The following is a 15930-nucleotide window of genomic DNA, read 5'->3' on the forward strand; positions in this document are numbered from 1 at the left end:
CAATGGCACCTTACAGACTAATACATTTATTCAGTTACGAGCTTTCATGGGTAAAACCCACTTCATCAGATAGGTTGGAAGTAGGGCTCAAAGTATCAGAATTTCAGCAAAGAGCTATTCAGCCAATCTGAGAGAAACTGTCACACAGAACGAAAGCTTTTTATTTAATTGATTTTAACATTTAGAGATAGCTGTATTTTATAATTAATCTAATTTGTTAATATTTTCATACCTATAGTTTTCACTTCACCTGCTAAATGCTTTCATATATATGCAGCCGGGTATATAAGTTTGTGTATTGACTGTATTGTACAATGTACCCATTATCTTATTTAGACTCAAAATACTTGGAACAGCAAATTCAATATGAGTTTTAAAAAGCCAACTCTACATTCCTGTGGTTTTTCAGAGGGAGATTTACCTTATCCCAATAACAAGTCAAGTTTTGAACATGAACTAGGACATCTTCACTGCTGTTCTCTGGTTGCAGACTGAATGGTGAAATCTCATCAAGTATTAGAAAGTTCTGTAGTAAAAGAAAAAAGCAAGGATTGCTTAAACAGGACCTGGAAAAGTAAATTAAAAATAAAAGGGCTTCTGTGGTAAACTACTCTAACCTAGTAATTATGCTTCCAAATCAATGTAGAAAGACTTCAAACAGTATCCCATAATTAAGTAACCATATTTGTGCATTTAACTATTCTGCCAACAGCAGTATCATCCAGAAGTGTACATTTCAAGGAATACAAACACTTCTAATGAGGTTGCAGGATTATTTTTCTCAGAACTCTTATGAGAGAGTTGGTACCATAATCTGAACTTCAAAATCAGCTGAATTTGTTCTTTGAAATTTTGACTATATAACAATCTGTGTACGGATTTCCCCACTCATTCTGTCCCATCTGTAGCAACCTCCCCCTCACGTCACTAGTCTTGATTATACAGTAAACTCTTTCATATCCAGCAGCCCCAGGACTAGGAGGTTGCTGGATATTCAAATATTCTGGATAATACAGAGGTATACCAAGCAACACATAACATTAAAGAAAAACAAGATTAGATATTAAGAAACAAACAAAAGTGCATGCAAAGTACTTTCTTTACCAACAACAGTAATATCGTACACTATAAACTTACACTGTATTTGCTGTATTTATTTGTATTTACTTTCACTATAATGTACTTATGGAAAACATAACTAAAATTTACTTATGTTTGAAATGCCATTTATGTGAGAATTCTGGATAACAGAATGCCAGATATGAAAAAGTTCACCGTATATCTTTAAACCATCGCATTACTTGACATATTTCCACATCCCCTTCCGGGAAACTGAACTAATAAGCACCCATTTTACACATGATTCCTTCCTTTTCTCTCAAGCCCAGGCTTTCTAATTCAGTGGCTCTCAACTGTTTTGGGCTCAGGACCAATTAGTATATGTTTATGGCCTGTTATGGCCCAGTAAATAGTATGGGAGTGAAGGCCCTGGGATGCTTTCAGGCAGGTCCTACCCAGCCCTCACTCCATTATGATGGCTTCTGAAACTCCGGTACTGTGGGCTGGACCTAATTCTCTCTGGGATTGCAACTCCCACCCTCCCCACTACCCACTGTAACAATATAACCAATATGTTTTTTCTATAGCCATATTGAAAGCCCTTCCTCTACAAGCAGAATGAAAAGCAGCAGCCATTAACTGTCAAGCTACAAGTCACACTCATATTCCATCTCAACTTTGTTACAATAGTGTCACACCAAGCTGATAAGAGAGAGACCACACCCCAATGCCACCCATTGTCTCCAGATAAAGAAATATATATCAAGATGGGTAAAGAAAACTTAGTTAACTGCATTTTGTCTGGCAAGAAACTATCAATGACTGAGGTTGTGGAATCCCCACTCTATGATGATTGTCTTCAGTTTTCTACTGTTTTCTGTCTGATCTCTGTCTGGTTTGTAACTGTTTCTGTCTGCTGTATAATTAAGGTGGTATCACATGATTACTTAGGTAATTCTGCTAGAGTAGATTATGACTGGTTAGTAAAATAATATTCAAATAATTGGTCAAGGTATAGCTAAAAAGGACTCAAGTTTCACTATTCAAATCACAACCTTCCGACATTCATAAACAGATGCCTGAGGTACACCTTTCATATCAAATGGCAAAACTTCATCACAAATGAGGAGTTTTGGAACAGAGCAGGACAAGAACCAACTGACACTGAAATCAAGAGAAGAATGGGAATGGTTAGGCCACATTCTCAGAAAACCATCACCCAGCATAGCCCATCAAGCTCTCACATGGAACCCACAAAGAAAACGCAAAAGAAGAAGATCTCAGGCAACATGGAGAAGGTCTACTGAGACTGAAGGACAACAGCTGGAGTACTCCTGAAGCCAGCTAAAAGTTTTGTCCCAAGACAGAGTGAAGTGGAGGAGACTTGTAAATGACCTATGCTTCACCTACACAAGGGTTAAGTAGTGGTAGTAGTAGTAGTATTGTCCCTGAAGTGTTGAAGGGATAAATACATTTGTGCAGGTAACAAATTGGAATGGATAAAGAAATTTGTGTGGGCAACACCACTGAAACAAATTGGTGTGAATGACATTGTGTAACTGTAGCATGACTCATTTAAATCAGGCCTATCAGACTCTCATCATGATGGCGGGGCCACACATGAGTGGTGCTGGGACCCCAGAGGTTGTAGTATCTGCAGTAGGAAGGTAAGCCCAGCCTGCCCCATGGGATAGGAGCCACTGGAGTGGCCATGAGATCCCTTTGAAACATTCTGGAAATACAGTTTTGAGGTCAGACCAATAGGATAAGAAATAAGGATGCCATTTTGAAAGGGCAAGGGAGGGGCAGCAACCATGTGTACCAGGATGCTATTCTTCCTGTTCCCCAATCAGAGAGTGAGAAGAAAGTACTCAGATTGTGAATCACTCCTCTCACCACCCAGGAATGAGAGAAATCTACAGAAGCTGCTTACTTTCCCCTCGCTCCCTGACAGTCAGGAGAATGGGAAGAACAAATGACACCCCTTCCCTCCTGAAATGGCACCCTTGGTGAGGATCCCTGTTCAACTGAATGTATGCTTACAGTGGTGCAGCTACAAAATACACAAGTAGGTAAGCTTCTATGGGAAGCAAGTCTATGAGGAAAAGCAACTGAAGACAGTCAGCAGTTTTTCTAAGAGACATTATTAAGGGCACAAAAGGAAATTATTCCACTCATAGGAAAGATAGGAAGTATGGCAAGAGGCCTCCCTGGCTTAATCCAGAGACTGTCAATGATCTAAAAATTGAAAAAGCTTTCTGACAAGTGGAAACTACATCAAGTTACAAGGGATCAATATAAACAAATATTAAAAGTCTGTAGGGGCAAATTAGAAAGGCCAGGACACACAAGGAGCTCGAACTAGCTAGTGACATACAGAATAACATGAAAACATTCAAAAATATATTAGAAGCAAGAGGAAGACAAAAAATAGGCCTGTTACTCAATAAACATGGAAAAATAGTAACAGAAAAAGTGGAAATGGCAGAGGTGCTTAATGACTTCTTTGTTTCAGCTTTCACCCGAAAGGTTGGTGGCAATTGGACACTTAGCGAATGCCAATGAAAACTGCAAAGGTTCAGAATCTAACACAGGGAAAGAACAAATTAAAGATACTTAGACAAGACAGGGCCTGATGGAAATACAACCTAGAATGGTCAAGGATCTGACTGAGGACATATCTGAGCCATTATCTATTAGCTAAGAAAAGGCATGGAAGACAGGAGAGATTCCAGGAGACAGGAAAAGGGCAAATATAGTGTCTTTCTATAGAAGGTAAGCAAGGACAATCCAAAGAATTACACACCAGTCAACTCAACTTCTGTATCCAGAAACACAACAGAGCAAATAATTAAGGCATCAATTTGTAAACAGATAGAAGAAAATAAGATAATAAGGAATAGTCAGCATAGGATTTGTCAAGAACAAATCATATAAAACCAAACTGATACCTTTCTTTGACAAATTAACAAGCCTTGTGAAGGCGGGCAGGAGTGGTTGCATATCTACACCAGTGATTATGATATTATGAGACTCAATGGCTACGTCTACACGTGAAGCCAACATCGAAATAGCTTATTTCGATGTAGCAACGAAATAACGTCTACACGTCCTCCAGGGCTGGCAACGTCGATGTTCAACTTCGACGTTGCGCGGAACCACATCGAAATAGGCGCTGCGAGGGAACGTCTACACGCCAAAGTAGCACACATCGAAATAAGGGTGCCAGGCACAGCTGCAGACAGGGTCACAGGGCGGACTCAACAGCAAGCCGCTCCCTTAAAGGGCCCCTCCCAGACACAGTTGCACTAAACAACACAAGATCCACAGAGCCGACAACTGGTTGCAGACCCTGTGCCTGCAGCATGGATCCCCAGCTGCCACAGCAGCAGCCAGAAACCCTGGGCTAAGGGCTGCTGCCCACGGTGACCATAGAGCCCCGCAGGGGCTGGAGAGAGAGCATCTCTCAACCCCTCAGCTGATGGCCGCCATGGCGGACCCCGCTATTTCGAAGTTGCGGGACGCGCAACGACTACACGGTCCCTACTTCGACGTTGAACGTCGAAGTAGGGCGCTATTCCTATCCCCTCATGGGGTTAGTGACTTCGACGTCTCGCCACCTAACGTCGAAGTTAACTTCGAAATAGCGCCCGGCGCGTGTAGCCGTGACGGGCGCTATTTCGAAGTTAGTGCCGCTACTTCGAAGTAGCGTGCACGTGTAGACACGGCCAATAATAGGAAAGAAACAGAAAACTCATTGCAGGTCATTTCCATGCCCAGTAAAGTCTGCAGAACCAAACAATCAGCCCTTAACACCTGCAAGAATACACATCTTCCCACATTTTAAAAGTCCTAGCCACAAAGGCATGTAAAAGAAACTGAGCTGCTAATAACTGCATAAACCAGGGTTTCCCAAACTTAAAACATTTGCATACCCCTTTCAGGACTTTGGCCTTATCAGTGTACCCCCAATTTTTAGTAATTTACTTTCTCCCACGTACCCCTTGAAATCCTTTTGAGTACAACTAGTAGTACATGTACCAAACTTTGAAAAACACTGTTCCAAACATGCTCAAAAACACAGTATATTAATTCATTTTCACTGCAGTGGTATCTCTTTATCAAAGGAAAAAGCAGAATTACCTAGTATTAGGTTATGTTTGGAAACTGGAAGTTTATCTGTAAGCAGAGACTGAAGAATAAAATCTCCTCCTCTGGAGAAATTAAAATCTAACCGCTATCTTGCAAAAAGTTCTTTTTCCATTGTTTTCAAAGGGACAGAAGCCAAAGGCTACATAGCTAAGATGCTTTTTTTTCCCTCGGTGGTCACTGCCTCATATAGTTCCCCACAGGAATGAAGCCAAAGTGCTCCATGAGAAGATGATTGCCCACACTATCATCAGAGAGTAGTGAGAAGCTTGCGAGGAGCAGAGGTGCAGCCAGGGAGACTGAGGCCATCTTCCCTAAAGGCAACCAGTTACCTCAGTCCCCTTGAGAAAAATGAGAAAACATGGTCATTTTGAAAAAGCAGGATGCAGAATTCTGTGCAATAGAACATTCTCCTCTCTACTGAGAAAGAAACTTTCAGTTACGAAGAGTACTGAGGAAAAACCCACAATACTATTTTTCTTCAAGGTTAGCCAATGCACAACATTTCGGTGAATTTTCGTGGCAATAGGGTCACCATAGTTGACCTTTCAAAAAAGAGTTCACCCCTGAGAGGGAGTGTATCTGCACCAGTATCTACTAACTCACTTTGCATTAATGATCTACATATACTGCAGTAACACCCCACGTTACACGGAGGGTAGCATTCCTCGCAACCCCCGTGTAACTCAAATTTCACGTAAGTCAGCTAAGGGGACCCCACCCTCCTCCTCCAAGCCTGTGGGAGCCAGAAGCCAGGTACCACAGTGCCTGGTCACTTTCCAGGCTCCCACCCAGCCACAGGGAGCCAGAGCCAGATGCATCAGTGTCTGATCAGTTTCCTGGCTCCCCACTGCTTGCGGGAGCTGGGAAACTGCACAGGTGCTGCTGCGCCTGGCTCTCAGCTCCTAGGGGGCTAAGGGGCATCCCCCGGCCTCCGTACTCCACCTTACCTCATCCTCCTGGCTGCCAGCTCCCTGGGAATGAGTGTCTTCCACCGCTCTCCCCTCCCCCCGCCCACCTCCCTCCTTCTCCGAGCCCCCAGGAGCCAGGCACAGCAGCACCTGGTCAGTTTCCCAGCTCCCTGCTCCTGTTGGGGGCGGCACTCACATTAACCCGAGAAACGTGCAACTCGGCTGCACATATCTCGGGGGTTTACTGTATAACACATTCATACAACATGGCCATGTCTACACTAGCCCAAAACTTCAAAATGGCCACGCAAATGGCCATTTCGAAGTTTCTAATGAAGCACTGAAATACATATTCAGCGCCTCATTAGAATGCCGGCAGCTGGGGCACTTCGAAATTGACGCGGCTCACTGCCGCGTGGCTCATCCCGACGGGGCTCCTTTTCAAAAGGACACCAGCAACTTCGAAATCCCGTTATTCCTAATATGTATTTCAGCACTTCATTATAAACTTCAAAATGGCTATTTGCATAGTCATTTCGAAGTTTTGGGCTAGTGTAGACGTAGCCCATGAGCTGGTAAATACTGATACAGATACATGCTTTCTCAGGGATGTCTTCTTTTTTTATATGGTAACCCTAGTTACAAGGTAAGTTTGAACAGTCTTTATCACCATGTTATGAAGATCATTTGGAACCAAAAAAAGGTTTGAGACAGAATGTTAAAATTTCTTTAAAGGACCCAATGCTTAATTCAATTTTAACTCAAACTAATTAATAGCTTTATAAAGTCTCAAAAAATCATTCTGTACTCAAAACCCAAGTGCTGTACCTTTGAGCAGGCTATGCCAGCACTGAATCCCTGCTGCAACTCATGTCTCCATAGTAAAAAGAAGAATTTAGCCACAAAAATATAGTTGCAGCTCTGTGATAAATGAGGAATTTGAAATTAGCAGTAAATATTTAAACAACATTGTATAATTAATATATAGGTATTTGACATAAGATAATATAGCACATTACTCAACACAAACTTAAGAGACCTAGCTGTTGAATCTTAAAGGAAATACTTCTCTGTTATGTTTCTCTCCTGAAATATAATAGAAAGGAAGATGTGACACCTCCCAAATCCACATCCCAGAAACATAGGTTTACATTACTTTAGAGTACTGTAGTGTAATTCAGATATTTTCTGAAGCACTGCATACACATAAAGGCTATACTGCCTTCCAGAACAAGGTTATGCCATAGTAGTCCAAAATTCTACAAAGTACAACATAAAGTAAAACTCTGTTGGAGACTCTAAAATATCAATGGAGCAGTATAATACACGTGCGTGCACGCACACGCACGCACACACACACCCCATTAAATTCAAAAAGTCTCAGTTTCTCAAAGTACCTTGATTCGTTGGATACTGACCAGTGCCTCAGAGGCCTTCTCAACAGCCACAGGGAAGAAAAGAGTGACAGTCAATCTCACTGCACCATACAGTGACATGGCCATAAATACCCGACTTGCAGAAATAACATTACCAAGTAGTACATATGTTACAAAAGTCACAAAAACCGTTATTTTGCTTGCAACAAAGAAAGATGCCAAGTTCAATCCTCGAAGATAGGAGCTTTTAAGAACCATGGAAATCTCATTCCTGAAAAATACAAAACAGTTTCAGAGCTAGCATTATAGTAAACCATTCACACAAGTTCACTCATGCCACAGACTTCTTTCAATAATACAAAAATATCCAGTTTCAGCATTTATTGTTAACTCTTGGAATTTTTTAATTGCTTTTATCCAAGGATGTGTGCCCTTATAAAAATGCAGTGAAGAATGACTGTTAAAATAATAATGCATTTGGCAAATGGAAATAAAATTAAAAAAAAAAATAACCCCAGAGATTCTAAATAGGGCTTAGAACAATATTTGAATGCAAGGCTTTTCATCAACCATAGGAAAGGGAAACTCTAACTCAGACTTTTTCACAAAGGAAATAAAGCAAAAGAAAGTGCTTTCTTTTATCTAATTTAATCAAGATACAAAGCATCACTGTGGGAAACTGTGTCTGTGTCTACACTTGCCCCCAACTTCAAAGGGAGCATGGTAATCAGGGCCACAGGAGATTACTAATGAAGTGCTGTGTTGAATAGGCTAATTTTCCCCCACAGCAACTTCAAAGCATCAAGCTACACGCATGCTGGTACTTCGAAGTTTGACACTTTGACCCATTCACCGCAGCACTTCATTGGTAATCTCCCATGGCCCTGATTACCATGCCCCCTTCCAGGTAGGGGGCAAGTGTAGACACAGCATGTGACTTCTGTGAACAACTTATTTACTCTTTTTACTCTTTTACTTTTTTCTTAGTTTCCTCTTTCTAACTGTTTACTCTTGTTTAATTTCATACTTTGTGGGTTTGTTCTATGTAGTCAGAACATCCAGAAGTTCCCTGCCATTATCAGTCCTGGAGTTCAGCATTGGTTGACCATCCAGGCCACAGGTAGGTGGGTGGGTAGGGAAAGGAGAGGAGCAGCTGCCCTGGGGCCCGGTGATCTAAAATGTCTTGGGACTCCGGACCCTTTAAATCATCATCAGAGCCCGACACAGTTATGGTCAATAGACATCACACAGCTAAAAACTCACGCATCTCTGGAAAAAACATACATGAGTTCACCTGCAGGATGCTGGTTCCAATTAATGTGTGTAGCTACCAGGTTGCCAGTTCTTCTGGCTGAATCTCAGGACCCTCAATGTTCCCTGCTTTTGCTCCAGATCCTTCATTAGACTCAGGCCCTAGTGCTAAGCTTCTGCCTCTCTAGGACTGACAGCCATGACCCACACCTGCAATCTCGGTGCCAACTATTCTGCCAACCATTACACTAGGTGGTGCTTGGTAGACCAATTCAGGCTGTAGGAATACAAGGCTGTTCACCTAATTCCTCTCCCCATAGTAATCTGAAGGTTGCTGGAGCATATGTTTTCCAAACAAAAAAAATTTTTAATCTTCAGTTTCCACTTCTGAATTAGTCATTCAGTCTTCTGACCCACAGGTCATGGTCTGAAGCCTGGTTGTCATTAATTCTGGCAATTCTTTTCTCCATGTAATACGGTTGGAATAGTAATTCTGGGCAGAACTGGTCATATTCCAGCAGAATTGACACTGCACAACGGAAATAATGACCCCAACTATAGATACAAAATGATGGCAACAAAATTAGCTATTACCATTCAAGAGAGATCTTGGAATCACTGCAGATAGGTCTTTGAAAACATCCACTTAGTGTGCAGCACAAGTCAAAAAACCAAACAGAATGATAGAAATCATTATCAAAGGGATGGAGAATAAGACAGACAATATTTGATTGCCTCCATATAAATCCATGGCATGCCCACATCTTGAATACTGTGTATAGATGTGATCACCTCATCAAAAAAAAAGATATGTTGGCATTGGAAGAATTTCAGAAAAAGGCAACACAAATGATTAGGTGTTTGGAAAGGATGCTATATGAAGAGAGAGTAAAAAGACTGGGATATTTCAGTCCAGAAAAGAGGACACTAAGGGGAGATATGACAGAGGTCTAAAAAATCATGACAGATATGGAGAAAGCGAATAAGAAAAAGTTATTTACTTGTTCCCAAAACAGAAAAATTAGGAACTACCAAATGAAAGTAACAGTAGCAGGTTTATGAACGAACAAAAGGAAGTCTTCCTTCACACAGCACTGAGTCAACCTGTGGAACTCCTTGCCAGAGGATGTTGTGAAGATCAAGACTTTATCATGGCTCAACAAAGAACTAGATACATTGATGGAGGTTGGGTCCATCACCACTTATTAACTAGGATGGGTAAGAATAGTGTCTCTAGCCTCTGTTTGTCAGGGCTGAAAATGGAGGACAGGAGAGGGATCACTCAATAATTACCTGTTCTCCTCACTCCCTCTGGGGCATCTGGCATTGGCCACTATCAGAAGACAGGAAACTGAGGTAGATGGGCCTTTGGTCTGACCTGGTATGGCCGTTCTGCTGTTCTTAATATGTGACAATTATTCTCTTCTGTGGCTGCTCCTTCACTAGCCCAAAACTTCGAAATGGCCATGCAAATGGCCATTACTTCAAAATCTCCTTATTCCTATTTGCTGTTAGGAATAGAGGGATTTCGAAGTTGGCAGGGTCCTTTTGAAAAGGAGCCCCATCTGGACGAGCCGCACAGCTGCGAGCCACGTCAATTTTGAAGTGCCGCAGCTGTTGGCATTCTAATGAGGCACTGAATATGTATTTCAGCGCTTCATTAGTAAACTTCGAAATGGCCATGCAAATGGCATGGCCATTAGTTTTGGGCTAATGTAGACACGGCCTGTATGTTCTATTAAGCTTCTGTTTGAATTTACCTAATATAACTTCTATTAAGCTTACTACTAATTTTGTTTTCAATATCAAATCTTCTTCCAGTACTTAAGTGAATAAATAATCAGATTATTTTCTTTGACAGTTGGATACTAGTGCTAAAATTTTACTTGTGCAATTTTAACCCATGTGAAGGACCACAATTAAATCAAAAAAGGCTGCAAGAGGGAAACCAAAGTGAAATATAACAATAACTCAGATAAGGTGTTATCATAAGGAAAGCCCAGGGTCCTGCTTGGCTCTGTTCTTGCTAGAGTGATTTACTCTTCTCAAGGCTCACTCTGGCATCCGAGGAGAATGCTAACCCATTGCAGGTCTCCCTGCACTTAGAAAGGTTGAGAAAAGAGCACTGACGGGGTGCAGGGAAAGACACAGAAGCTGTACCAAAGAGGAAGCCTGCATCTCCCACCACAGACATGTCGGTAACTTAATCAGCAACAGTTAGAGGCACCTGAAGGAAAAGGCTTCCAGGAACTGAACACAGCTGGGAAACAATGAGGTCACAGTCCAGAGATCCAGCCCCAGGCTGAGTAAACTGCAGAGTTCCACTCTTGACAGAGGTACAGCAAAAGGCCTGTCACCTGATGGCTCCACTTCAGATGGAAACAAAAGGAGACAGGGTACAGCTTCGGAGGGGTTCTAGACTTACATTTAAGGTGAGAAAAGAAATCCCATGATATTCCTCAGAAAAAAGAATTTTGCAGTTTAAGGTCAGGAGAGTCAGCAAACAGGACCGCAAGGACCCTGATGGATATAGCTTCTTTGGCAATAAACCAAATGTGTAAACATGAAAAATGGTGATTCCACATTCACATGTAGGAGAAACCAAATAATAAATATTAAGAAATTTTCTCTGCCCTCAAGGTAAACTCATTCTGTTACCCTTTAGGTAGAGGTGACAAAAAAACCTACAAACCTGTACAAGGATTCTAGGAATTTCCTGCATTTCAAATACAAAAATAAGACACTTATTAATATATAAACACCTTAAATGAATTTAGAGCAACTACCACAGCATAAATTTCAGTGGAATACTGATTACCTTCTTATATTGCTAACTAGTTCTGCAAATGATTTTTCCCAGGCATACATCTTTATTATCTTCATACCAGATATGACTTCACTCATTGTCCTAATTCTGACATCTGTAAAGGCTGCAGTTCTGCTCCTGCAATTAACAGAAAAGTTCTGAGATTCACAACAAAAAAGGCAGTTAAATTTATATTGTCACACTTACAAAGTACATTTGATGTTCCGTGAAAACTTGTGTTTAAGTGTTCTTAGCTACGCAGTTTCTAAGAAACAGCCTAGCATTTGTACGCATCAGGAAACTATGTACCACTATATATAACACTGCAGGATTATACATCCTATACGTAAAAATAAAACATATTTTTGCCTGGGCAAGAATAACTGAGTAAGTAATGGCCAGAGTAAGAATATTTGCCAATAAAAGTAACTCTGAAAAGAAAATACCTCCTCAAAAGAGTAACATGCAACGGAAGAGAGATTTTTCAAATATATTTTAAAAGGTGAGGTCAGAAAAGGGAAGGAAAAATACTGGACATTCAAACAGTAAATAATCTGAAGCTATGTCTACACAGCAGCATTATTTCAAAAAAAGCTATTCCAGAAGAGATTTTTTCCAGAATAGCTTTGAACTAGCACATCTAAGCTACGTGTACACATGTATGCTACATCAAAATAGCTTATTTCGATGTAGCGATATCGAAATAAGCTATTTCGATGAATAGCGTCTACACATCCTCCAGGGCTGGTAACGTCAACGTTGGGCAGCACTACATCGAAGTAGGCGCTGCAGGGGAGCGTCTACATGCCAAAGCGGCACACATCGAAATAAGGGTGCCAGGAACAGCTGCAGACAGGGTCACAGGGCAGACTAGCACTTCCGGGGCAACGGCTAGCTGCTCCCTTAAAGTGCCTGCACAGCACGCAGTCTGCAGAGCCACAGGCACGCACACCCGTTGAAGCAGTATGGACCCCCAGCAGCAGCAGCAGCAGCCGCCAGAGGTCCACACAGCCGCCCCTGCAGGAGCAGTGCTTGGCCCGCTCAATGCTATGCAGAAGGCAGCTGACCACCTTTTATTCACAGAAGAGGAGCTGCCCCCAGGGGAGGAGGAAGCAGCCCCAGACCTTGCTGCCCTCCGCCCCCCCCCCCCCCCACACACACACGCTGCTGGCTGTGGAGCTACCCCACGAGCACTGACTGGTGGGAGCGGCTGGTGCTCGGCAAGTGGGACAACGAGCGCTGGCTCCAGAACTTTCACATGAGCCGGCAGACATTCCTGGAGCTCTGCGAGTGGCTCACCCCTGCACTCAGGCACCAGGACACCTTCATGCGGCGTGCCCTCAGTGTCGAGAAATGGGTCGGCATCGCTGTGTGGAAGCTGGCCACTCCAGACAGCTACCGATCTGTGGGGCAGGAGTTTGGCATGAGCAAGGCCACCGTCGGGGCTGTCCTCATGGAGGTAAGAGGACCCGGGGGGGGGGGAGCCCTGGGGTGGAGGGGAGCCCTGGGTTGGAGGGCAGCCCTGGGGGGAGGGCCAGACACACCCTGCACACCCCTCACTGGTGCTCTCCCATGTCCTTCCCCTGCAGGTCATCCACGCCATCAATGCCCTGCTCCTCCACAGGCTCATGCGGCTTGGGGACCCGGATGCTGCCATCGCGGGGTTTGTCAGCCTGGGCTTCCCAAATTGCTTCGGGGCTCTGGATGGGACCCATATCCCCATCCGTGCCCCAGAGCACAGCAGAGGATGCTTCCTGAACAGGAAGGGCTACCATTCTGTGGTCCTCCAGGCCTTGGTGGACAGCCGGGGCCGCTTCCTGGACATTTACGTTGGGTGGCCTGGCAGCACCCACGACGCCCGGGTGTTCAGGAATTCGGGCCTGTGCCGCTGGCTGGAGGCGGGGACCTACATCCCCCAGTGGGAGATCCCTGTGGGGGACACCACCATGCCCCTCTGCTTCATCGCAGACGCAGCATACCCCCTCCGGCCCTGGCTCATGCACCCTTACATGGGCCATCTCTCAGCCAGCCAGGAGCACTTCAACACGTGCTTGAACCATGCTGGGACTCCGCCTCCAGGGCCTGCTGGGGCTCGTCGGCCGAGGTGTCAAGAGTGTCTGGGGGGGAGGAGGTGTACCGGGGGCCCAGGATGGACCTGAGCTCCCTGTAAAAGGGGCAAGCGGCGGGAGCGGCCCCAGATCGGCTGGCCGCATCTCAGGCCCAGAAGTAACCCTGCCACAGCTCCTTCACCTTACTCCTGACGTGGTCAGGAGTGCGGGCAGGGTGACCCCAGGCAGCCAGGCCCTCGGCCAGCCGAGCAAACGCATCCGCGTTCCGCCTCTTGCTCCCCATTACCTGGAGCACCTCCTCCTCGCTCCAGAGCCCCAGAAGGTCCCGGATCTCGGCCTCCGTCCAGGAGGGGCCCCACTGCCTTTTCCCAGGCTGGCTACCAGCCTGGGAGCCCTGGTTCCCCTTGGGGGGGGGTGCCCTGGGGGTGCTTCGGGGGCTGGCGGGCGGCCATCGCAGCAGGGGTGGTGGATTGGGGCTGCAGGGAGGTGTGCAGGCAGGCCGCGTGTCAGTGCTGCCGCCTGCACACGCACGCAGGGGGTGGGGAGCTTTAAGGGGCCGCTGCACGCGGCGACCATAGAGCTCAGGGGCTGGAGAGAGTGTCTCTCAACCCCTCAGCTGATGGCCACCATGGCGGACCCCACTCTTTCGATGTTGCGGGATGCGGATCAGCTACACGTGCCCTACTACGATGTTCAACGTCGAAGTAGGGCGCTATTCCCATCCCCTGATGGGGATAGCGACTTCAACATCTCACCGCCTTACGTTGATTTCAACTTCGAAATAGCGCTCACCACGTGTAGACGTGACAGGTGCTATTTCGAAGTTGGCGCGGCTACTTCGAAGTAGCTGGCACGTGTAGACGTGGCTCTACACACAAAACGTGTATCAAAATAGCGCCCAGCTATTTCAAACTAGAACATCCAGATACAATAGAGCCTATTTCAGATGAAAGACACTGGATGCACTACAGCTTATTTCAAAATAGCCCCTATTCCCTGTCTACACAGCCCCCCTTCCAAAATACCTATATCAGAACAGACCCTATTCCTCTTAGAATGAAGTTTACCAAACACAAAATAAGACACCCGCTTACAATTATTATTCTGAAATTACTTTGCTGTGTAGACATACCCTAAGTTTAACACGCCAAAATATAAGCATTTCTGCAAAGCAGTATGTTGAAGCAGTTGCTTTATCTGCAAACAAACTGGGCATGAGGTTCTTCTGAAGATGTCAGTCAAGGACCACGCCGCACCTGTAAGCGGGGGGATGTGTTTTGGGCTTGCCAAAGGAAAATAGCAGTGCTTTATCTGGGAAAAGGAGGGAGGAGAGAGGGGAAAAGATGTCAAACACTGCTGTGAATAGGTAGGTTGTTCTCAGGTTTGCCACACTGTCTCTCACTCCACAAATGTGAGGTCTGAAGACCAGAAAGGTGTAAACCCTGCGTGTGGGAAACCCCTTTGTTCCACACAGCAGGCAGTGCAACACCCACCCTCCCTCACCTAGAGGTGTGACTGTTAGGTTGGGTTCTGTCCTGTCAGTCACTCCTCTTTTAAGGGTGGGCTGGGAAGGAGTTTTTCCCCACATCACCAAATTGGCTTCAGTGTTGGAAGGTTTTCCCAGCTTTCCCACAGCAAACGTCAGGGAGGATATCTTCCGGTAAGAAGAAAAGGGCCAGGCCATATGTTGCAACATATTTTGTAAGTGTGGAGCAGATGTCCAATGCAGATACTCCATAAGGAAGGCATCCAGCTTAACGGCCTGATAAAGGAGGTGCTAATTAAAGGAACCAAACAAGACGGGAGGAGTTGGTGATTTTTATGGTTGGCATGGGAGGGCTCCAACATCCCTTTTTCATAGCCAGCCTTTACCCTCCTATGGAAGGGTGCATGGTAAGGTGCAAGCCACTGGTTGGCTCTAGAGCCTGCAAGGAAAATGGAGGGTTGATTGAATCACTGGGTAGTTATATGAACAAACGTGGAGTTGCCAGTATCGTACACTTTCATCTACCCGGCAGTCACAGGCATCTGATAATAAACTGTCTGATTAAACCCATATCAAGTATTTCTTGTCCTTTTGGCATAGATGGACAATGGGATTGATCTGAGCTTGGCTACTTTTTTGGCTAACTCTGGGTGACACAGAACATAACCTATGATATTGAGCATTAAAAGTAATTATTTATAATCATAAGAAAATTGTTATGGTCATTCAGTTTGTCTGATAAATGAAGTGGGGAGGGTAAGCTGAATTCTTCTTTTCTGACCAGCTTCAAATATAACAACACTGCATTCCAAGTTATTGGTAC

At 44.5% G+C, this 15930-nt stretch overlaps 1 protein-coding gene across 7 annotated transcripts in view; it reads right to left on the reverse strand.

The window, feature by feature from the left end:
- ABCC4 (ATP binding cassette subfamily C member 4 (PEL blood group)) overlaps window positions 1-15930 on the reverse strand; it is a 227138-nt gene that overhangs the window by 175036 nt on the left and 36172 nt on the right. For 6 of the 7 annotated variants that reach the window (XR_012644888.1, XR_012644889.1, XM_074989223.1 and 3 more), the window contains exons 7-9: window positions 11565-11690; window positions 7517-7766; window positions 422-526 (exon numbers count right to left, since the gene is read on the reverse strand). Coding sequence is in view for 5 of the 7 variants with exons in the window: in XM_074989223.1 (XP_074845324.1) it covers window positions 422-526; window positions 7517-7766; window positions 11565-11690 (481 nt within the window). In the remaining 2 variants the exon portion in view is untranslated. The remainder of the gene's footprint in view (window positions 1-421; window positions 527-7516; window positions 7767-11564; window positions 11691-15930) is intronic. The other variant, XM_074989214.1, reaches the window with a different exon arrangement.

Source organism: Carettochelys insculpta, chromosome 1 (genome assembly GCF_033958435.1).
Source record: "Carettochelys insculpta isolate YL-2023 chromosome 1, ASM3395843v1, whole genome shotgun sequence".
Classification (NCBI taxonomy): domain Eukaryota; kingdom Metazoa; phylum Chordata; order Testudines; family Carettochelyidae; genus Carettochelys; species Carettochelys insculpta.